Genomic DNA, 24,972 nt, shown 5'->3' on the forward strand with positions numbered 1-24,972 from the left:
GGGATCGTTCAGCCCAAAGCCCCCCTTTACAGTTGGGGGACCTGAGACCTAGGGAGGGGCTGTGACTTGACCAAGGTCACACTGCTCAGCACCATTGAACCTATCCTTTCCCCCTGCCTGGCTCACCCTCTCTACTTCCTGTCCTGAGCAGGCTGAAAGAGTCTGGAGCCCCAAAGGCACTCTCAAAGGCCACGTTAGTGGGAAGCTGGCGTGGAGCCTCTCCCAACTTCATTATGCCGTCCAAGGTCGGCGCGGGAGAATGCCAAGAGAAACCTCAGAAAATGCCGGGGGAAAGCAAACAAGGCCCGGCTTGCCAGAGCTTTCGCACAGGGGCTGGGGAGCGTTCCTGGCACGGAGGGCCGGGCCAGCCTTTAAAAGCCCTTTCAAACAAAGCCTTGGACTGCAGCCCACCCGGGCCATGTCCCCACCAAGTCAGCAGAAGAAGCAAAACCCTTGAGCCCAGGGGGACGGTGGAGCGTGGTCAGGGATAGTCCACCCCGAAGATGGAGGGAATGAGAGGAGGGGGGGCTGCTGGGCGGGGCAGACTGCCCTGGACTGGGCCACTCTTAGCTGTGGGTCCCTGGCACTTGGACACGGTGTAAGTTTCAAACAATAACCACTTCCGTGGGGTGGGTGTCCCTAGAAGCAGAGCCTGGGATGAGGATTCTCACGCACAGACTCATTGAGGAAGTACCTGTAGGAGACAGTCAGGCAGGGAAGCAAGTCTCAAGTCTCAGCAGGAAGTGAGCTTCGGCCTGACCCAGCGGGAACCCAGGCCCGTGAGCTGGGAGCTGCACAGTTGATCTCATCTTAAGAAGGCTGTACCCCGACTCAGTGAGTCATTGGCTACAGGCTGCCTGGGGTGAGGAGGGAGCTGTAGTAGGTGGCAATCCCTGTAAAGGAGATGGGGGTGAGGCACCCACCACAGTGACTGCACCCTTATTGCATTAACTCATCATTATCTAAACCAGTGGTTCTCAACCTTGGCTGCACATTAGAATCACCTGGGAGTCTTTTTAAAATCCTGATTTCTGGGCCTCATCCTCCGGAAATTCTGTTTCTTAGTTACTAATGTTGTGGCCCCACCCCACAACAAAGAAACAGAATTTCCAGAGGATGGGGCCCAGAAATCAGGATTTTAAAAAGACTCCCGGGTGATTCTACTGTGCAGCCGAGGCGGAGAACCGCTGCCTTAGAACAAAGATGAGGGAGAAAATTAACTGAACTGAGTTTAAGTTGCCACCACCCTCCACTGAAGGCCACTGAATCTGGTGTTCGAACAATAACAACAGCAACAAAAATAAATTAAATAAAAAGGCGCTGTCCCACATCTGGGCTCTCGGAGGGCAAGCTCAGTCTCTCCCCCTTGCAGACCTCTGGAGCCTGGGAGACACCGGGCTGAGCTGTCATGCCCGCTGGGGAGGACTCGCCGAGGACAGACAGGAGGGGGCCTGGCTGGAGGATCTCGCTGGGCCGATGAAGTTACAAGGTGAAGAAAGACAAAGCGGCCTGGCCAGGCCTCGGGGGAAGCCCCGGACGGGCCATGGAGGATGGCGAGATCTGATCTCGGGGGAAGGTGGTGGGGCAGAGAAGGTGTGGTGGGGCAGAGCAGGTTCTGGGGAAGGGGAAGGCCTGGTCTGCAGCTCCCACCCCAGCTTTGAAAAGCACCAGACCTTCCAGCCCCGAGCAGGGTCACACCTCACTTCTACCCACGGGAAGCTAAAGGCCCCTCACCTGGGCCCAGGACTCTACAGTGAACAAAAACACGTACTACTCAGCATGTCCTTTGGGCAAAGGACTCGCCTTTCTGAGCCTCGGTTTCCTCACCTGTAAGGAGGCTGGGTCTCTGGATAAGAGGCTTTCGTGATGGACACCAGGGCATAGGTGCTCTGCTTTGGAATTGTACTTCGAGGCCCACCTGCATCAGAATCACCTGAGGTCCCTGGGCTGGTCCTGGGCTGCCTCTAGAGACGTTGACTCTGTCGTCTGAAGGGCAGGCCTCCTGGGGTTTGAGAGCCCCTGGCCCAGGGCTTGGGTGTGGAGTTAAGGAGCCTGTGGCTGCTCCTTGATGAGGACCTACAGGTCCCCCAGGGGGGAAATGGCCTCAAAGATTACACAGCCCAGCAATGTGCTCCCGTTATGCAGACAAGGAACCTGACGGCCAGAGGAGCTGACGGATGAAGCTGAGGGACTTGTGTGAGGCCACACAGCTGGTACGCAGCGGAGCTGGGTCTGGGACATTGACAGGTGGATGGAGAGGTAACAGTCAGTTCAAGTAACAAGCAGTCGGACCCCAGAGAGTTGGAGGAGGATCAGGGTGAGAGTTGAATTTCATCCCTGGAATCGAATCCCCCTGGATGGGAGATGGATGCATGTTTCCTTCCCATTGGAGAGTGTTAAATGACCCTCCCCGGACTCCTGCTCAGTTAATTTTTAAGAAATGGAGATACCCTGGCCAGCCCAGGCCCCCCCACCCCAGTCTCCCCGTGAGCCCCTTCCTGCCGCCAGTGGCCTTGCCGAACCCCTTTGTGTGCCAATGTGGGGCACACGCCACTGGTACTAGATGCATTGAAATCTGAATTTCTCACCCTCACTGCACAGTGGAATCGCCCTGGGAGCTTTGAAAAATACCAACCCCTGGGTCCCACGCCTGGAGATTCTGATTTAATTGGTCTGGGAGGTGGCCTGGCATTAAAACTTTTAAAGATTCTCAGATGATTCTCTTGTGTAGCCAAGATTGGTTTCGCTGTACAGGGACAAGACCTCAAGTCACATGGATTCAGACTGAGAAGGTGCCAGCCTTTCCAATTTTCCTTCCAACCTTCAGGATCCCTAAAGGAGAAAGTCCCGGGCTGAAGCTAATGGGATTCTAACACTTCTCCAAAAAAACATACATCTCCTCTTTTAACCGACGGAGAGCAGGTGTCAGGCTCCAGCATCTGGCTAGAATTTCATAATATGATTCCAATCCCTCATGAGGCCAAATTTCCTCTTAAAACACCTTGATTTAAGCAAAATAAATGAATTAATTTAAAGAATATTAACCAAATCCCTATTTTAGGTATTTTCCTTGGGTTCCGTGGCGATCTATGACCCAAGCTGGTCCCCACACTTGTGTCCTCCTCTGCCAACAGAGATTGGTTCAGAGATGAGCACTTCACCCAAGTGTGTCCAATCAGAGCCAATCCTGGGACTTTTGCTGGGAAAGCCAGGAATGAGAGCCTGGCTGGAACAGCCAGGATGGAGTCTGGAGACAATGTCAGCTCAGAGAGGGGATGTGGCCTGTCTGAGAACATAGACCCTAGAGGTGGAGCTGGGATTTAACTATGTCCACCTGCGCCCAAAGGTAGTGCAACTTCTAAGTAAATCTGGTAAATTCTCTGGGATCCTTCGTTTTAGAAGCTCCCTCAGAATTTCTGTTTCCTAGTTTAGAGTCTTCATATGGTGTTTGCTTAAGGAAAATTCAATAGCGTCCTATAAAATAAAAACCAAGTAGGTATCTTTAAACATCTGATAGAAGGCACGATAGTCATCATCCAGCACACTGTGAGCACCGGAGAAGAAAGATACTTGGCTGTAAAAAAATGTGGTGTCCTCGTTCCTTTCAGACTGGGATGTTAAGAACCTTCTGGTTCGAGTTTCAGCTAGACATTCCAGACTATCTAATCCACTCCTCACTGAAAAAAAGTGTGATGTTAGCTTTCTGCCAACTGTGACTAGCCTCTGAATTCATTCATCCATCCATTCATTCAACAGGATTTTGTGGAGTGCTTTCACAGAGGTAGGCACAGAACACAGCAGACGAGGCCTGCCATCTGGGAGCTCACAGTCCACTTGGGTGGGGAAAAGGCAGGCAGTAATCAGATAATCACTTAGATGGATGTGACTTTATAATGGAAACAAGGGCCATCCAAGATAGGCACATAGAACTTTGAAAACCATAACTGGGGATCTGATCCATTCAGAAATCAGAGAAAGCTTCCCAGGGGAGGTGACATTCCCTGTGGGAGCTTCAGGATGAGTAGACAATACTGGGTGAAGAAGAGAGGAAAAGCATTCCAGGCCCAGGGAACAGCATGTGCAAATGCCTGAGGCAGGAAGCACTTTAGTAAGTATGAGATGAGTGTGGCTGCACTCAGAAAGCCAGAGGGTTGTGGTAGGAGATGAAGTCAGAGAGGTGGGAGGCCTGGCCTTGCAGGCTACTGGGAGGAGGTTTACCCTCTTCCTCCAATCCATTCACAGAGAATTGGGGAAATCTGAGAGCTATCACAAAACATTCACACAATTGGGATTGTTGAAAACTTGAGGAGTTTGGGTTAGTTAAGGGGAAGAGGGAGAAGAGCAAAAGGAGGAAGGCAAGAGTCTAAGAATAAAAGGAAGAAGCAAGTGAGGGGAATGGTATAGAGAGGAGAGAAGAGAGGTGTGCTGGTTCGGGCCTGAGCTCGGGAGGTAACAGCCTGGTTTCAAACACCGCCTCCCAGCTCTTAGCTGTGTCCTTGCATGTGTTACTCGACCTCTCTGGGGCTCAGTTTCCTCACCTGTAAAATGGGGATTATAACAGTACCTTCCTCATCGGGCAGTGGTTCTCAACCTTGGCTGCACATTAGAATCACCTGAGGATTTTTTTTTTTAAATATATTTTATTGATTTTTTACAGAGAGGAAGGGAGAGGGACAGAGAGTCAGAAACATCGATGAGAGAGAAACATCGACCAGCCGCCTCCTGCACATCTCCCACTGGGGATGTGCCCGCAATCAAGGTACATGCCCTTGACCGGAATCAAACCTGGGACCCTTCAGTCCGCAGGCTGATGCTCTATCCACTGAGCCAAACCGGTCTGGCAAGGATTTTAAAAAGGTTCCCAGGTGATTCTAATGTGCAGCCAAGGTTGAGAACCACTGTCATAGGGCGATGTGAGGGCTAAATGAGTTAATACCCCTGTAGAGTGATGTACGAGTGTTAGCTGTGTGGGTGTCATCAGAGAGATAGGCTGGGTTGTGCCCTCTAAGCTCTCAGAGTCCTCAGGGAGGCCCCAGGCTCAGCCTGGACAATTCGAGGGGATAGAGGACCCCTCTAGTATGGGACAAGCTTTGGAGGGTGGCTAAGAAATCTCCCTGGGGGACCCAAACTCTTCCTCCCTTGAGTGAGAATGTTTCGTATCTGGGTGGGGGGCCAGGTTCTGCATTTTTTCTGAGTGAAAAGGAAGGGGCTCTGACCACCTCCCTCATAATGAGCCTCCAGTTCAGGGAAGATTATCCCCAAAGTAATGAATTTTGGGATCCAAAAGCAGTGACGAAACGCCCATCATAAGGGGAATGACATTAAGTTTGGGAACTCAAGGGAAGGGTATTTAAGCAGAGGCCTAAAAGATGAGTTAAGAGGCAAAGGGGGCCAGGAAAGGGATGCAAGATTGTGCTAGTCAACATAGCATGTGCAAAGGCCCTGAGACGAGGCCCAGAATGGTATCCTGGGGAGCTGAGAAAGGAGATAGGAACCATACGATGTGCATATACTATGAAGATGGGTGGTAGTTCTTACAGGCCCTTAGCGGCCAGATAAGGATTTTGGAAGTTATCCTGACAGCAATTAGAAGCACTGGGAGGATTAATGCCCCTCCCCACTGCTGCTTCCCCTCACCCCCATCCAAAAACTGTATAGATATTGTGGATGAGATCGGAGGTGGGCTCTGCATGGAGTGATTTCACCATATCTAAAGAGCAACATTCATTCTTTCATTTATTCAACACATTTTTATTTGGTAACTACTATATGCTAGGCACCGTTTTAGCAGTGGGAAGATAGAAGTAAAACCTGATGGGACTTGTAATGTACTGGGATAAGTCAGACAAGAGCCAGATAAACGTATAATATACAAGGTGGCGAAAAGGACTAAGAGCCCTGGCTGGGTAGCTCAGTCAGTTAGAGCGTCATCCTGATAAGCCAAGATTTCCAGGTTGGGGGTTCAATCCCTGGTCAGAGCACATACAAGAGTCAGCCAATGAATGCATAAATAAGTAGAACAGCAAATCAGTGTTTCTCTCTCTTCCTTCCTCTCTCTCTAAAACCAATCCATCAATAAAAATAAAAATAAAAGAGAAAGAAAAGGGCTATGGAAGAAAATAAAGGAAGGCAAACAAAGGTTGGGGGAAGCAGGTGCTATAGCCATTTACTAGGGGATGTGACCCAGCACATTGTCCCTGCCACCCCCCTTTCACTAAGGACCCATTACTTGCACCACTGTAAGTAGAGTTAACAGATGATTTTTAGCACTTCTCTACCCTGTGATCAATGAAGCTCCCCAGTTGGCACCAGCCATGCTTCTGTTGCAACCGCAATGACCAGCGAACTGTTCCACTTCCCCACCCGTCGCTGCCAGCCACACATCTCCCGGGTTGCGTAGCCACAAGCCCTTGGCACTCTGTTCTGACCCTTGCCTAACACCATTTGCCTTTTTCTGGAAAAGAGGGAGGTGAGATTATCGAGGTGCCCCCCAAGGCTTGGCAGGGCTGCTTCCCTGGGCCTGCTCCAGGCTAGCCATAAAAAAAGAAAATGGATTTAAACAAAGTTGACAACAGGTTCAGGGGTCTTTGGCAGGGGTACGGAAGGGAGCCATCTTTCAGCTGCCTTCCGGAGGATCATGTCACCTCTACGGGCACCTCCCGAGTAGATGGGTGTCAGAAACAATAAGGAAAAGAGGTATCAGTAAAAGAACCCCGCTGGCTAAACAGAGGTCTGGGGACCTTCCTTGGTTCATTTCTTCAGAAACTGCTGCCAGAAGTTGTGGATGATGAAGCGTTAATGATACATAAGGAACAAGACCCACAACATAACCATTTGGGAACCAGAGTTCTGCCTCCAAACATCAGTGTTCCAAATGTGCCTGCCAGGATTCCGAGCTCGAGCACCACTGAAGTGTCCTGACCTTGAACCTCAGAATTCTGACTCTGAACATGAGTTCCAACCTGGAACATCAGCATTCCGACCTTGCCCGCTAGAGTTTCGGTCACGAGCAGCAAAGCTCTGGACACACACTCCTGGGGTCCAATTACAGATTTGAGGATTCTGACAGTAGATGGCAGGCTTCTGACCTTGAACCCCAGACCTTGAGTTGTGACCTTGAATGGTGGTGTTCCAACAATGAATATCAGAGCAGTGATCTTGAGTGGCAGAATTCCAAACCTGAACACCAGAATTCCAATCCTGGGCACCCTAATCTCTAGACTTTCTCGATGCCCCAGCTCTCCAGCCTGAATTTGTGGAGCTGACATCACAGGGACATAAAGTTCAATTCTACACAATAAACTCCACCACAGGCCCACGGCCCCTAGAAATAAGCCAGATGCTCAGATGATAATCATGAGGAGGAGGATCAAAATAACAATAAAAATAATACCTGCTTACGTTTGTTGCACGTCAGGCACTTTGCTGAGCACTTTGCATGCTTTTATGTTATTCATTCCTCCGGACAAGCCCCGGGGGTTTATTATTCCCATCGTGCCGATGAGGAACCAGAGGCTCAGAGCCAGTCCGTTTTGCTGACTCGATATCCAGTGCTTTTTCTAACCATGACAGCGGCTTTTTCTTCCTGCTCGGGTTGAGTCTGGGCAGGGGCACGATGGGCTCTATTAGCAGATAAGTTAAGGATTTGCCATGAATTTCCCTGACTTGTGTTGGCATCCACCAGGAGTGAGCTGCCTTGGGTTTTGAAGCCAAGTCCCAGCTGGGTGTGACAGTCATTCACTCAACAAACACTTGTCACCCTGTGCTGTGCTTGACGCCAGGAGTAAGGAGAGAGTGGGGCCAAGCTCTACTCTCTTCATCTCCCGCTTCCAGATAGGAGGGCCTCAGAGGCAAGAAATGAACCTCCTCCCATTGCTAGCCATTCAAAGCTTCTGTGCTTTCAGGGGTCAAAAAGGGGAGCTCCATGGGCTGAATGTGGTCCCCAGATATGTTTCTTTTGGCCCACTCAAATGCTTTAATTTTTTTGGTTTTTGTTGTTAATCCTCACCTGAGGATATATTTTTCCCCATTGATTTTTAGAGAGAGTGGAAGGGAGGGAAGGAGGTGGGGAGAGAGAGTAGAGAGAGGAACATTGATGTGACAGAGACGCAGCGATTAGTTGCCTCCCGCATGTGCCCCGACCAGGACTGGGATCAACCCTGTAACCCAGGTATGTGCCCCTGACTGGGAATCAAACCTGTGACCCTTCGGTGCTCGGGCTGACGCTCTAACCATTTAGCACACTGGCCAGGGCTCAAACGCTTTCATTTTAAAAAAATATTTGCCAACATTGACGTTTGGATATCTCATCTGAAAATTAAAATTTCTGGCTGGACTCAGAAAAGAACCCAGCCTAGAGCTGAACAGCAGCTGCCTCTTTAAATGGGCGCACATGGCCCTGTTCACCACAGTCCCCACCGCTTTCTGCTGCCTCCTGACACTAAGGCTGAGTGTTAACTGGCTCCATGGAACTTGCCTTCCCACAGTTCTCCTGTCCAACTGCTCCACTTGTTCACACCACTACCTGGCGCCTGGGGCCATCTGAGTGTGAGGGCCCTGCTCTGGCCTCCGCGTCCCTAGGCAGGAGCTTGAGGAGGCACTTTTCCCTTCACCGGTTCTCCAGGACCGAGGAGCCTTCTGCTCCCACCTAGGCCTTCTGAGTCGCTCTTCCCAGAGGGCAGGGCCGGCTTCATGGGGTGCAACCTGCATAGTCACTGCAGGGCCCTGTGCTCAGAAGGGCCCCACTTGACTTAATACTTGGCTGTCTCCACAAATTTTTAAACAAGGGGCTGCATTTTCATTTTGCACTGCACCCCACAACTTCTATAGCCGGCCCTGCGGTGGATCACTCAGCACTAGGGGCACGAAGCACACACACCACACCCACATACACACACACCACATATACCACACAAACCACTTACCCCCTGACACACACCACACACACCACACACATATACACACACATGACACATACCACATACACCATACATACCACACCCACCACACCCACACACACACACACCACATATACCACACAAACCACTTACCCCCTGACACACACCACACACACACACACCACACACACATACACACACATGACACATACCACATACACCATACATACCACACACACCACACCCACATACACACACACCACATATACCACACAAACCACTTACCCCCTGACACACACCACACACACGACACACATATACACACACACGACACATACCACATACACCATACATACCACACACACCACACCCACATACACACACACCACATATACCACACATACCACTTACCCCCTGACACACACCACACACACACACACACCACACACATATACACACACGACACATACCACATACACCATACATACCACACACACCACACCCACATACACACACACCACATATACCACACAAACCACTTACCCCCTGACACACACCACACACATGACACACACCACACATATACACACACGACACATACCACATACACCATACATACCACACACACCACACCCACATACACACACACCACATATACCACACAAACCACTTACCCCTGACACACACCACACACACACACACCACACATATACACACACGACACATACCACATACACCATACATACCACACACACCACACCCACATACACACACACCACATATACCACACATACCACTTACCCCCCTGACACACACCACACACACGACACACACCACACACATGACACATACCACACACACCATACATACCACACACACCACACATACACATGACATGACACACACAACACACATCCTATATAATAAATGCCTAATATGCTAAGAGTCTGGTCGTCCGGTGACTGGTTGACTGACTGTTTAACCAGTCAAAGCATAATACAGTAGGTCCTTGGGTTACGTCGGAGATCCGTTCCTATGGCGTGTCCAAACGCGATTTCGCTCTAAGTCGGAACCCACCTACATAAGCATCTACGTCACTCACCTGGAGCACATACGCAGCAGTACGTAATGAAGTGAAACAGTAAAAAAATTTAAAAGATAACAATTCCCTACCTTTACTTGTGGTAAATAAATAATAAACAACATAAAACATAAACAAATGGGAGATGGTGACGTAACCACAAAACAAGTCCGACGGAAGCCGAGGACTGCCTGTATGCTAATGATATGCTAAGGCTGCTCAACTGCTCACTATGACGTGCACTGACCACCAGGGCGCAGACAGTAGACTGGTTGACCAGTCGCTAAGACATGCACTGACCACCAGGGGGTAGATGCTCTGACCACCAGGTAGGTTAGCTTGCTGCTGGGGTCTGGCCCATCAGGACTGAGCAAGATGGGCAGGACACACCCTGGAACCCTCCTGCAGTCCCTCCCCAGCCAGATCATGCACCGATGGGGTCCCTCGACCTGGCCTGCGCCCTCTCGCAATCTAATCCGACACTTCTTGGGGGATGCCGGAGAGCCGGTTTCTGCCCGATCCTGCAGGCCACTCCCCTCAGGAGGGCGCCAGGGCTCACAGCTGGTGAGCACTGCTGCGGTATGGTGCAAGCCTCTCCCAATTGGGACTCGTTGAGCGTGAGCCCGCCGCAGGTGCAGTGGGGCGGAGAAGAGTGAGAGCGGCAGGTAGGAGCTGCAGGCAGTAGGAGCTGCAGGCAGTGTTGGACTGCGGGCCACCCAGAGGGACCCCACCCATGCATGAATTCATGCACTGGGGCTCCAGTATAACATACACCATATACATACACTCAAATAACACACACCACACAGATACCATACACACACAACACATTATCCCCCGCTCCCCCCCCAACATACACAACACACACAATACACACACACCATGGACTACTCAATCTGTCCAAAGACCACCTCTATGGATTGGCCTGTTCTCCAGTCATAAGGCCAGTAAGGGTGTACATTTTTATACAAGGGCTGGGAGCGTGGACGCAGAAGCCTGGAGGGAGGCAGAAGGGACTAGGGGACTTGGCTTGGGTTGCATTTGTACAGAGCTTTATGGGGGTGTGATGGAGACTGGGCAGAAACTTGGGGAGTGTCTAAGCCCCCACCCTCCAGTCACTCCTTGACACAGACATTGCATGAAGAATGAGTGAGCAAGGTGTCATCAGAGGCTGGATTAAGGGGAGGTTTGGGATACACGCTCTTTCCTCTCCCTCTTGAGAAAAGGAAGGGAGAAGGAAGACTAGCAAACGTCTGTGCTCGGCCACACAATGCTGGCCACTCTGGCTCAGGTGAGTGTCCTTGTCTTTCTTGCTTGGCAAAGTTACCACGCCCGTTTTCCAGCTGAGGAAACTGAGGCCCAGAGAGATGAGGGGTCTGTCTCCTAGCTCCTATGTGGCAGTGTTGGGATTATAAACCCTGGTCTCCAGAGTTCCAAACCAGAGTTCTTTCCACTTATACCAGGACGATGGCATATGAGAGGAGGGAAAGCACTGGCGAAGAGAAAGGGAAGGATGCCTGCCCCAAGGGGGCCTAATCTCGAAATAAACCAGAGATAGTGTATCACAGAAAGAGCGTGAACACCACCAGGTCCAAACTGATTATTCAATGTCAGGGAAGGCCCTTCTAAAGAGATAACAAATGAGCTGAGATTTGAGGGATGAGAAGGGGCAGCTGGCATGGCAAGATATGGAGCCAGAGGCCCAGAGAGGTTAAGCGATTTGCACAGGGTCACACAGCTAGCCTTCCCTTCCTCCCTCAGTCCTCTAATCCCTCTGACAAAGCCCCTCCTCTGCATCAGGCCCCCAGCGACTTTGGAATGCAGGTCTGCAAACTATTCCTGTCAATGCTGTTGTTACCAAAAACAGCCTTAGCAAATAGGTAAATGAATGTGGCAGATGTAACAATAAAACGTGATCTATAAACCAGTCAGCCCACCCACCCTGCTTTAGAGCACAGGAATAAATAAGATACAGTCCTAGATTTTGAGAACATCCTGCTTTAGTTGGGGAGATAAAAAAAAAAAAGTTGGAAAGAAAGTCAAATACAAGAGGGAGCATGCTTAATGGTGCAGGAGAGGTGGAAACAGAATTTGTAGAAGAAAGATAATTTCTGCAGCTCAGGAAGGAGAAAAATCAAGTTCAGGTTCTTAGAAAGGGCCACCTACACTGAGAGGCCCTCTTTGACCATGTCCTGTTATTTGCCATCAAAACACCTTGCTTCCTTCCTTCAAGCATACACATTACACTGTGTGGTTATTCTTTCATTTAATTTTGTACTTGTTTAAGGTCTAACTCCCTCCAGTAGGCTATTCGCTACATAACGGCTGTGGATTATATTTTGCCACCTTACATTTATTCTCCCCTCCCTTGGAAACAGTACTTCACTTTTTCTCTGGGGAAGCACCTCGTTCCCATTCTCAGTTTCATCCCAGCTCCAGCTATTGGCATGTGATCCCTATTTGGCTAAGTGATTGGCTCAGGGATGGGCCAATGAAAATGAGCCCAGGGATTTTGTTAAAACTTTTGGGAAAGAGACTTGCTTTTTTTCTGCCCAGGATGGAAGTCTGAAGACTATCTTTCCAGCCACGTTGCCTTGCTGAGAAGCCACCACCGAGAAGAAGAGAGCTTAGAGAGATTGGAAACCAAGTCTTGATGACCTATTTAAGCGCCTGGATTCAGCCCTACCTAAACCCTTACCTAAGCAAGGACTTACCCATTGTATTTGCTTAAGTCCATTTGAGCTTCATTTTTGTCACCTGCAACCAAAAGAATCCTAACTAATAGGTACACAAGCGATTCTCAAGCACCCAGCACAGATCTTGGCATCCTATATAAAAACCCTAATATGCAAATCGACCAAACAACAAAACAACCCGGCAAATGACTGTTTGCTCTGATGTCCACTGACCACCAGAGGGAAGACACTCAACGCAGGCCCCCACTGGTGGCAGTGGTGGTGGTGGTGGTGGGGTCGGTGAGCAGGTGGTGCCAGGCCAGCCAAGGCCGGTGCCAGGGGCTCCTCCACCCCCGATTGCCCCGCTGGTCACTCTGCAGATTGGCCCTGATCGCCGACCAGGCCTAGCGACCATACCCGTGCATGAATTTCATGCACTGGACCTCTAGCAAAGCAATAAATGTTTATCATACAAAGAACAGATGGCATGCACACAGACCCACATAAAGTTATACAGATCGGAGAAGCCTAGAAAGGAAGCTAACTTTGAAAGCAAAAGGATTGTCCCAGGAATAGGAGAGGGAGTGACTGAATCGAATTGCAGTCCGTATTTCAAGGAACAAATAAAGGATGTGTAAACTTACCCAAGGCATAGGAGATAAAAGAAAATTGATCCATTCAAAGAGACAGTGGGAACTCCAGGCATGATAAGCAAATGGAAGGCTCGTTCAACGTTATCCTCTTATCTCTGCCTTTCTTTCTGCTTCTCATATGCCCCGACAGGGCAATCATGGGCTGCCGCTTTGGTACAATTGGGTCTGCAAGGCCACTAAGAGGCAGTGCTGGCCAAGGTCCAGGGCCTCAAGGGTCATAGAGGCCTTGGAGAGACTCCGGGAAGGGCCCTAGGTAGCAATTAGGGAAATGTGGTAGCTTATTTTTAGAATCCGTTTGATTCCAGGTCCATTACCTGGCGGATGTGAGTGATGGTGTGGAATTGGCAAATGTAACATTATTCTCTCAAAGACAGTATCTGCCTGCCAGGCCATGGTGGGCAATTATGGTGGAGAACAGCCTTGCCTTGCTGCAGAGTAAAATGGAGGGAGCACCTCAAGGGTAGGAGGGGGCACCTCAGGGGCCTAATTTAATCCTGTTTCCTTGCTGTGAATGGAAGGCAGGAGGTCACCTCTTCCTGGCCTAAGAAGTGTGGAGATAGTAGTGGGCAGGTAGAGACAAGGAAGGTAGGAGGGAAAGGAGGGGCACCTTGGGGAGACTCTTGCCTTGTAAGGGAGACCCCTCTGATCAGTCGTCGTAAGATCATGCACATTTTCCCGTTTACTCACTCAACAAATGCTTACTACCACTTAACTACAATAGCAACAACAACACTGTTCACTTGCAGTGAACATTTGCTGAGTGGAAGGCACTACTCTGAGTGCTTCAGATAAAATTGGTTGTTGACAGTGTCCCCGAAATCATGGATCAGGAAATTGATCAGAGAAGTTAAGTCATTCACGTTAGGGCACACAGCTCAAAAGCACTGAGCTGGCATTTGAACCACTGCAGTCAGGTTTTAGAGCCTGCTCTCTGAAGCTCTCTTGTCTCTCTGAGGGTCAGTCCTGGCATCCACGGAACAAACCATGAGCTAGTCTTCACAGTGTTTTGTGCAAAGAAGGTCGGAACATCAGTTTTCCAGGGCACAGAGGAGGGAGCGGTCGGTGCTGCCAAAAGGTGGTGTGGGTGGTAGAGGGAGGGAGAAGCCGGGCCTTGAAAGGTGGGAAGAGAGAGGCTGCGGGCAGACAAGGGGAAGAAGAAGGTGCAAGGTAGAGGAATCAGCTTGGGCCGAGGTATGGAGCAGGACTGGGGAAGGATGGAGTATTTGGGGAATGCCAGAGGTGGGTATGGTGGGAGCAGACCGTACAGGGAAGAGAGGATGGGAGGAGGTGATGGTGGCGATATTGGCTGGGGCCTTGAAGGTCAGGCTGAGGAGTTTGGACTTTATCCTGGGGGCAGTGAGAATCCTGGGAGGATTGGTAGAAGGGGGTGTTGACATGAACAGATTACACGTGAGGAGGATGGCTCTGGTTCCCTGCAGAGGATGGACTGGAAGGGGATGGCTGAAGGTAGGGTGGCCAGGGCAGAGGCTCAGTGCTCAATGGAAAGGCCAAAGTCCAACAGAACAGACAAGGTCATCCTCTCATCTTACCTCCCTAACTCCTCCGTTGGCTTACTCTGCCCTCAGCATATTAGCCACTTGGTGGTGCCTTGACTGCCCCAGGGCCTTAGCACATGCTGGTTTTTTTTCTACCAGGAACACTCTTCTCCCAATAGTCCACATGCCTCCCTCTCTCCCTTCCTGCAGGTCTCAGCTTAATTGTCACATTTTGGGGGCGCCTTTCCTGACCACCCTGGTTAAACCCCTCACCTGCTGACCTTTCTCCATGGCACCTATCACCAAACAAAACAGGACACTTTTATTTGATATTGTCATTTCATCCATAAATACTTCAGTGTGTATCTCTAAAAGATAAATATTTTTAAACATAATCACGTGAGCATTATCACATCTAAAAATAGCATTAATTCCTCAATCACATCAAATATCCAGCTAGCATTCATCTTCCCTGCCTCATGATTTCTTTTTCACAGTTGCCTTGCTCCAGTCAGTATCTGTACTTGTTTATCTTGTGAGTGGCCTCACTCTCTCCCCTACGGAAATATCAGTGCCATTAGGGTTGGGATCTTTGTTTTATTCTCTGCCATGTCCCCAGCACCCAGCCCAGGGCTTGACACACAGTAGGTGCTCCATAAATCTTACTGAATGAATGAACATATCCAAATAAGAGTTTTATATTTTTTCGGCCTTACATTTAGGTCATTGACCTATTTTGAGTTAATTTTTTGTATGTGGTGTGAGGTAAGGGTCCAACTTCATTCTTTTGCACGTGGACATCAAGTTTCCCAGCACCATTTGCTGCCCTGGGTGACTCTGACTGACAGGGAGGGAGAAGGAAGGGAAGGCCGGTCACCTCTGACTCTCAGAGGGAGAGGGGCCCTAAGGTGGTGAAGGTCAGAGGCCCTGACACACAGGTCTTTGGTTAGCTCCCCCAGAACGAAATTCTACGACAGGGATCCACGTACAGGTGGCTTATGTGGGAAGTGATCCCAGAAAACACTGGGAGAGGAGAGAATATGTGAGACGCAGAAAGGAAAGAGGCCAAACCAGGTGTATTATCAAGCCAGGAGCCACTGTGGACACCTGAGGCTTAATTCTGAGGAACTCCGGGGGCCAGTGTAGACTATGCACCTGGAGGTACACCCCGTCCGGGGCGAGGGAGGGCGGGTGTCTATGTACCTTCTCCCATCAGTCGGCAGCTGAGGGCTAGTCTGCGTGGGCCATTAACTACTTGTCTTCACTGGACTCCACTAGCCAGAGGTCGCTTCTAAGCAAAGAAGTGTAGGGCCGCCGAAACCGGTTTGGCTCAGTGGATAGAGCGTCGGCCTGCGGACTGAAAGGTCCCAGGTTCGATTCCGGTCAAGGGCGTGTACCTGGGTTGCGGGCACATCCCCAGGAGGAGATGTGCGGGAGGCAGCTGATCGATGTTTCTCTCTCATCGATGTTTCTAACTCTCTGTAGAAGGATCAATAAAATATATTTAAAAAAAAAAGAAGTGTAGGGCCTGGAAGCTGGCAGTTGGGCAGTGGCACTGAAATGGTAAGGGTCTAAAGGACACGGGTGGGACACTGAACACATCTCTTCTCTCACAGTCTTGCCCCAACTGCCCATGTGACTTTGAGCGAGTTACGTAACCTCACCTTACAATGAGCCTGTATCATTTTATAAGAATAATACATTTTTGAAAAGGAGCTTATGTATCCAGCAGGATTGTTAGGAGGATTGAGACAATAACAATTGAAAACACCACCACCATCAACAACAAAAAAAACCCCTAACAGTTATTAAGGGCTTTCTATGTGTCAAACTCTATTTGAAGTGTTCTGCATACATTATTAACTCATTCAATTCTGGTAGCAATTCAATGAGGCAGGCGCTGCTGTTGGGCCCATTTTATGAGTAAAGGAACCGGGGCTCAGGTAGGAGCAGTAGTTTGCCCAAATCACATGGTATGAGTAAAGGCCAAACTTTGAATTTGGGTGATCCAGCTCTAAAATCGGGGCTCCTGTTCATAATGCTATCAGGCGTAGAGGTACACGAAGTGCTGGGGATGGAGTTGGTGCTTACTGCGTGCTTGTTCTCTTTCAGTTAATTAAATGTTGGCCAAGCTGCTCCTTTGGGCACCACTTTTTCTCTCCTAAGCGTTTCCACATTCTCTAGCCTATCAGAGACTTTCAAAACTCCCAAAGACCAGCTGCCAAGGTCTCGCATCCTGGAGGAATGGAAAGATCCCTGAGCCTCGATGAGGGTAGCAGTGGGGTCAGACAGGTCTAGAAATGGTCCCCGATCTTTTACCAGCTTGGTGTGTGACCCAGGCAAGCCCTTGAAGCATCCTCCATGTTTCCCTTTATCAAATCGGGATACTGGATTTATGAAGCGTGGCTTCCACACTTCTAATGCACTATCATACTTCGTCCTCCGGGCAACCCTGTGAGGTGGGTTTTCACATCGTCTTCATTTATAGATTAGGAAATGGAAGCTCTGGGAAGGGAAGTGTCCTGCCCAAAGTCCAGGGCTAGGAAATGGCAGGGCTGGGATTCAAACCCAGGTCTGTGTGTCCCCACAGCACATCGTCTCCCAGGAATACGTACAAGTATCGAGAATGACTGACCCGGGGCCAGCAAGAGCCCCAGCCGGACGACGGATGGCACTGGGAAATCCCATGAATCTGAGCTGGTTTCCCTCCTTTTTCCTGATGAGTTTGCACAGGTCCCCCTGGTTCAGGTCAAGGAAGCAGCAGCATCACACTAGAGGCGTGGGATCCTGACAGGGCAGGCAGTGACCCCGCAATCAATAACACCGCCACCGGAGATGTTACCGACCAGGGATGTAGCTAGGATAGAGCATTTCAGTGTGACACTAATACTCTCCACCGTCACTTACTGAATGCTAACCGTGGGCTGGGCACTGGGCTAAGATCTTCATGCAGATTATCTCCTAATGGCGCCACATGCTGGGCGCCATTTCCCAGATGAGGAAACTGAGGCTCGGAGAAGGAGAGGAATTTGCGCAAGGTCACATTTCCTGGCAGGATGGAGCTGAGAAATGAGCCACACCTATTGGACTCCACAGAGCTGATGCTTCGTCAAGTCTGCAGTGGGTGAAATACTGACCCCTGTCCCTGAAAAAGAACACTTCCTCTTTTGAATATAACAACAACAATTCACAATAATAAAGTACTTTCCATTTGCAAATTACATTTACATCTGGAATCTCACTGAATCATCAAAAGAGCCCGAAGACATGGGCCACCGTTCAGCAGATGAGCTCACTGAAGCTCAGAGAGCGTGAACGGTTCCAGGATTAAGAAACACTGGCCTGGGAACCAGACCACCCTGGGTCCAAACTCGGGCTGTGCCATTTCCATTCCTTCCACAAATATTTACTGGGCATTTAGCTGTGTGAGCTCCCACAAGTGACTTCACCTCTCAGCGCCTCCATTTATTTCCTCTTTGTAAGAGTCTTAACACCACTCATCAATCCATTCTCTTCCTCGGCTGACAATGCCAGACACTTGCTTTCCCAGGCTTCCCTGTGGCTAGCCTGAGCACGTGACCTGATCCTGGCCAATGGGATTTAAGGAGGCTTTTGGGAAAGGCTGATCTCTCAAGGAAAAACGGGGCACACAGGATGAAACGCCCCACTTTATTGGTTGGATATGATGTGCCAACATTTGAAGGCTGGAACTGGGTAGCCAATTTGGGATATGAGGCCTCAAGCCTGAGGACCAAGCCACTTGCAGGAGTCGAAGGAGCCGAAAGATGAAAAGAACCTAGAATCCTGATGGCACCATGGAGCCATTTCTCCAAAACCAGCTCCTTTGAAACTTGCTGTTACGTGACAGGATGCATCTTCCTCCTTCTAGAAGCCACTTTGAGTTTTCTATGCTGTTACTTGCAGCCCAAGCAGTCAGACTATCTGGGTTGTCGAAGGGATTTCAACGAGCGAGTGGATGTAAAGTTCCACTAGTCAGAGCCTGGCACAATAAGCAGCAGCTACTCTGGAAATGAAGGAATCACCATAGGGCTCGATCCCCGAGACTGTTCCAGGGAACACAGACACTGCGGATTAGTTCCCGCTCTCTCCTGCCGAGAGGAGCCTGTGGAGTTTTCCGAGAAAGCAGAAACCCAGTGGTGGCCCCGCACCGAAACCCTGTCACTCCGTTGGGGCTGACCCCACTTCTAAACAAGAATCAATCACACTGCCTTTTGCCTAATGGATTTTGATTTTCACTCCCCTGACAGCGAAGGCTGAGGCCTGTGCTTTGGTTGGTCTCCGTGTTGCCAGAACATCCCATCAATTATTAACAGCGCCAGCTCAGCCTCCCAGTACTGCTATCAGAAGGAAAGGGTTTGCCGCAGCTCAGCCCACTCAGCCATGGAGAAAGGTCCCACCTCCTAGGTGCTAGGTACTGTGAGAAAGTGTGGCAAACACGACTTCCATGATGACCCTGTAAGGTGGGCCATTTATCTCCATTTTACAGGTGGGAGGCTGGGGCTTGGAGAGCTGAGGAACTTGCCAGAGGCCAGAAACTGGGGAGGGTGCTGGAGTGGGCCTGGACCCCCGTCTGTTCTTGCTCCTAAACATTGGGGTAGGGCCGTTTCTGAATCTCAGAGGGTAAAAAGGAGGACCGCCCAGAGATGCTCCTCCATTTTACCCTCTCCTTCTGTGGCTTCTGAGAAGTTCCCACAGGCCTTGCTGCCGGACAAGCATGGCATCCAAATTGGGGGGATGAATGGGAGTGAAGGGAGCACAGGGAACTGGGTTGCAGGTGGGCAGTGAGGGAGGAATGACAGATCCCCAAACCCTGAGACACAGTGACTGACTGATTGCTTGATTCATTCATTTATTCTGCATTTAGTTATTTGAGTTCCTCTGTGCCAGGCACCATGATGGGTGCTGGGAGCAGGGCAGTAAACACAACTCATGGCGTTTACTCTCTTGTGTGGGAGACACAGAGAAACAAAAGGAAGCAGATACCATTTCAGATGGTGCTTGAAGCCTATGCAGGAGAGACACTGCGTGATATGACAGAGACTGTGGGGAAGGAGGCTGTTTATAACAGGGCTCAGGAAAGGCCTTTCTGAGGAGACATTGGGGCAGGGCCTGCTTAAATGAGGCAGGAGGAGAAGTGGCTGGCCATGAGACAATCCAAGAAAGAGCAATCCAGGCAGCAGGAACAGCAAGTGCAAAGGTCCTGAGGTAGGATAAAGCCTGACTGGGATAGGGAACAGCAAGGAGTCCAGTAGGGCTGGAGCAAGTGAACTGAAGGAGAATAGAAGGAATGAGCTTGGAGAGGTCAAGGGCCTGGATTCAGGAGGGTCTGGTATGTTGTGGTGAAGGTTTGGATTTAATTCTGAGCGTGAGGGGAAACCTCTGGAGGATTTTGAGCGGATGAATCATGTGAGCCCATTTACATTTTGAAAAGCTCGCTCTAGCTGCTATGTGGGCAGTGGATGGCAAGGGCAAAAGTGGAAGCAGGCAGACTGGGGAGGAGGCTACGGCACTTATTCATTATGGAAAGAACCGGGTCTTTACAATCACACTTGAGTTTGAATTTCTGACTACTTCTGTGTGATGTTAGACCAGTTCCTTAACCACTCTGAGCCTCCCTGTTTGAGAAAGGTGGGGTAATCATAGAGAATTGGCATAAGGACTAATGGTGTTGTTACGCTTCTTACACGGTAGGTGTTTGATCAATGGCAGGCAGGATTTCTATCCTGACAGCCAATGAGCTTGCCTGCCTTCCCATTTCAGTTCTGGCCATCCATCTGCCGGGCATGTGTGCCGGCTGAGCCTGGGATCACAGCGAGGTCACAGAGCTAACCCTGTGAGCAGGTTAACCCAACAGGGAGACGAGGCTGTTTACTCCCAAACAGTGTCTTCTGCAAGCCTGAGCTTCCCTGTCTTGCTGTCAGATGCCAACCTAAACACTGCCTTTTGCCTGCTTCTTCTCTGTGAGGATGACCCTCCCCTCCCCTGCCTCTTACTCTCATGTCTTAGGGACATAGGGAGGAGGGAGAGTCGTGTCTGGGCCTAAACAGGATGTGGAGGGCAGAAACCCGTGTCAGGCCTGGAAATAGCAAAATAAGTCTCTTGATCCTAAGCCGGTTAAGGGTGAGTGACTGTCTTAAGAAGGAGGCTTTTTGGACACGAAACCTGGGGCAGGCTTATGACCAGAGGCAGCCTACATCCTCAGAAGAGGAAAGCAGGCCTAGGAATCTCTGTCCTCTTTAGGGTTGACAGGGAAGAGGGAAAACCTACACGCTTCCCTCCACTTCCCTCCCAGCCACACCCCCCTGCAGCCCCTCTCAGAGGTCTCTCCTTGGATAGTCAGATCTGGGCAAAGTACCCCACAGGGCTCCCTTCAGACTTGGCCCTGCAGGTGAGCCTTAGTGGGGAGCTGACTGAGCTGACTGAGCCAGGGGGATTCCATAATGAGCGGCCAGGCTGGATGAAGGGAGCCCTAGTAGGCTGGTGTGTAGACTTCCTCCCTTTTTGCCATGAATACATTGACCTATCCCCTTCTTTCCCCCCCACTTTTGGCCCTGCTCTCAGGTCTCAGATGGCGAGCTATGCTCAACACATCTTTTCCGAGTTGGTCTTCTTGGATTTTGGCATCAACACCTCTCTTTTCTGGGCTCCCCCTGGGCCCCAAATGAACGTCGTTATAGCACTGAACATACTGTGTTGTCATTTGTTCTGACATCCAGCACATTGGCCACATGAAGACAGGCCCTATCTCTCCAAGACAGCTCTGAATCCCAGCCTGACACAGGGAAGTTGCTCCGTCCTGGCCTGGCCCCCACCCAAAACCTCTCTCAGTCCCTCACACCTGGCAGCACACAGGACTGCCTGGCCCACCAGTGTCATCGGTTTCATCCCTGCCTCCTTCTTCGGCATTATTTTTCACACTGCCTCATTTTTCTCTCCTATTTTGAAATTTACATTCTCTTCCAACAGCCAGAGCATCTTTACAAGCTGCATCAAACCCTTCGTGGAATAAACTCACCACATAAATAAAGAGCAAACCAGTGGCAACCCTTTGCCCACAAGCGTCCTCAGCCAACGGCATGTGTCACGCACGCACACACCAACCCACCCCTCAGAGTCCCTCTGCCTCATTTTTCTTACTTATGTTAAAACGGCCTGACGGAATCTCAGTGTCCTCCAAGCAAGTCTATAAGCTGCTTTCATTCCCTCCTTGGGGGCAATGTGGGGTTATAAATACAGGGATAAGTACTGAAATTGCAGGGTGGCACCTCCTCCGGCCTGAGTCTGGGGCTTCCCAAGGGAGCATTCTGTAGAATGGACCAAACTCAAGTCTGCTCCTCCCCAGCAAAGCTTCACTGCTTCTCTGGGCTCTCTTTCTCCTTTGCCGTGTCCATCCTCTTGCTGTGGGCTTTTAGAAATCTTTGTAAATCCTTTTCTCCAACAAAGTCAGGATATAAAGTATTGAATAATAAAAGGAGGGGGTGCCCTGGCCCCATGTGGCTTGGAGGATAGAGCCGCGGCCCTCCAACGGAAGGGCCCCTCTCTTTCTCTCCCTCCTTCCCTCCCTCTCTCTCTTCCACTCTCTCTAAAAATCAATGGAAAAAATCCTCCAGTGAGGATTAACAACAACAACAAAGATGGGGGACCAGTACCACCCAGGAACAGTCTGCAGAGGCTAGCCTCGCTTCCAAGGTCTAGGCTACAGCCCCTCCTCCTTCAGAGTCCCCCAGCCGTGGTCATCAATCTGGGGACACAAGCAGAACCCCCCAGCCCAGCAGCCCCCAGGTCCCACGCTTACCTTGGCAGCCACCGAGGAATTGGGCTTCTCCAGCAGGTCCCAGAGCTTCTTCCTCTTCTCCGCACAGCACGTGTTATCGAACTCCTCGCCCTCCCGCTCTCGTAGGGTCTCGGCCTCACGTTTGAGCTCCTCGTTCATCTGCTCCTTCTTCTGGTGGTAGCGAGCCTGGCAGCAGGACTCCAGGTAGATTTCATCGATGCCCCAGTAGTCAAGCTCTTGGCTGAAGCTGAGCGCACACATCTCCTCCATCATGTGCAGCCGCCCCGTGCGGTAAAAGTTGAGGATGGAGGTGAAGGCGCCCGGGTGGCGGTCGAAGAAGTATTCGTTGTCCTCGAGGCTGTAGTCGTCGCACACTTCGAGCAGCGAGTCGTGGGTGTTGCAGTCGCGGAGCTTGCCCAGCCGCGTGCGGGGCAGGCGGTCCAGGGTGCGCCAGAGCACCTCGTGCGCCAGGCCCCCGACGTTGAGGCGGACTCGCCGCGAGCACGCCTTGCTGCGCACGATCTCCATGGGCTCGGGCGGCAGCGAACTGGTGGAGCGGGAGCCATGCTTCGTCATGCCCGCCGGCATCGCTGGTCCGGCCGCCCCCGCCCCCCCTGCCCCCCCAGGCCGCTGTCACTGGGCCGCAAGGCCGGCCGCTGCGGGGGAGGGGGGCAGGGAGCACTATGGGCTGTTGGGGGTGCAGGAGACCACGCAGGCGCGCGTCACGGCCGTCTTCTCACCTCCATCCCGACGACGGCTGCGAGGCAGAAAGCGCACGAAGGTCAGCAAACAGGGTACAGGGCGCGGCCCCTCCCCACCTTTCCAGCGGGTTCACAGCGGGCCTTGACCTTCTTGGTGCATAAGCGGCTCAGGGAGGGTAGAAAGGCTGGGCGCTGTCCCTGCCGCTGGTGCTGAAGCCCGCCCCACCCCACGGATGGAGGGAGGGGCCGCCCTTCGGAGCTGGGAGAGGGCCCCCAAGAGGAGCCCCAGGGACCCGGGAGGCCACACCCGGGTTTCTGCTGCTCAGGCCCAACCCGGCCGCCCGGGAGCTGTCCGCCCCCTCGAGTGCTGAAACTCTCTTTTCTTTGGGTATCCCCATCGAGTCGGGAACCTGGCCCCAAAATGGGGAGGGGAGCTGCACGAAAAACTTTTTTTTTTAAAGACCTCATCTTTTCCTTGCCCTGTTCCGAGATAATTAAGATCTGAGGGCTAGGGGGATGGCACTAGATTTGCTTTTTCGAAACCCTAAAAAATTTTGGGGAATTCTGTGGGGGTTCAGGTGCCCACTTGTCGGAGGTCGTAACAGACAGGATGGTCACAACAGCGTCGCTGTCCTGGAGCGACCCCTCTCCCCAAGTCATGGAAGCATCTCTTGAGGTCGCTCCGGCGACGAGAAGAGACCCGAAGGCGCAAAGCCAAGCTCTGCGCGGGTTCCCACCCCTCCCTCCGTGCCCCCTAACCCACAGCAGGAGGGGCGCGCAGAGTCCTGGGGGGTCACCTGCTCCGTCTTCCCCTTGCTCCTTCCCTGCCCCCTTCTCCTCCTCCTCCCCTTCCTCCTCCCCCCTCCCCCTCCTCCTCGCTCCTCTCCTGCGATGGCTTTTTATAACTCCGGGTTCTGCGCTTTTCCCGGGGCTTAGAAGGGAAGGGGTGGGGGAGGTGGGAGGCGGGGAAAAGAGCTGAATTTTCTGGCCTTTTAAAAACGTGCCTCCTCCTATCGCGCACTGGTGATTTCGGGGGCTCCTCTGAGCCCCCAGCAGTGAGGCTCACTCCCTCTCCCCTCACCCCGGAATGAGATCTCGTGTCTCTCCAGGCCCCAGCCCTTCCCCGCCCCGGAGCCTAGGTAGACCAACAGGCCGAGCCGCGCGGCAGGCGAGTCCTCGACTAGTGCCCCTTGCGCTCTCGCCGCTGGCCGCACGCCCCAACACTCACCTCCAGGGAGGCCGCCTCCAGGGGCCAGGGACCAAGCATCGCCCCGGCCGCCCGGCCGCCCCGGCCCGCGGGCAACGGCGGACCCGGGGCCGGGCTGGGCCCAGCTTACGCCGGCCGGGCTGGGGACGCGCCGGGGCTGCGGGCGCTGCGAAGCCGAGCGCGCTCTCCGAGGCTGGGGGCGCAGGCGGGCGCCACAGACGCGGGTGGCAGGACAGCGTTCGGGCGGCGCCTCCTGTACCGCCACCTTCTCCTCCTCCTCCTGCTGCTCTCGCGGCGGCGGTGGCGGCGGCGACGGCTGCTTGGGCGAGATCAACAAGTCCGGGCTGAGCTTCGGCTCCGCGCTCGCTGCGATTCTGTCCCGCACTTCAGAGCGCCCAGAGTTCCGCACCGAGGCGGGACGGCGCCACCTGCGGGTAGCGAGCGTGAACGCCGTTTAACTCCTGCTT

At 51.7% G+C, this 24,972-nt stretch overlaps 1 protein-coding gene across 2 annotated transcripts in view; it reads right to left on the reverse strand.

Annotated features, from left to right (window-relative positions):
* The window catches only part of KCNB1 (potassium voltage-gated channel subfamily B member 1), a 92,214-nt gene extending 67,242 nt beyond the window's left edge, over positions 1-24,972 (reverse strand). For both annotated transcript variants that reach the window (XR_004970099.1, XM_036323424.1), the window contains exons 1-2: positions 24,527-24,972; positions 22,619-23,354 (exon numbers count right to left, since the gene is read on the reverse strand). Coding sequence is in view for 1 of the 2 variants with exons in the window: in XM_036323424.1 (XP_036179317.1) it covers positions 22,619-23,185 (567 nt within the window). In the remaining variant the exon portion in view is untranslated. The remainder of the gene's footprint in view (positions 1-22,618; positions 23,355-24,526) is intronic.

Source organism: Myotis myotis, unplaced genomic scaffold (assembly GCF_014108235.1).
Source record: "Myotis myotis isolate mMyoMyo1 unplaced genomic scaffold, mMyoMyo1.p scaffold_m19_p_9, whole genome shotgun sequence".
Taxonomy (NCBI): Eukaryota; Metazoa; Chordata; class Mammalia; order Chiroptera; family Vespertilionidae; genus Myotis; species Myotis myotis.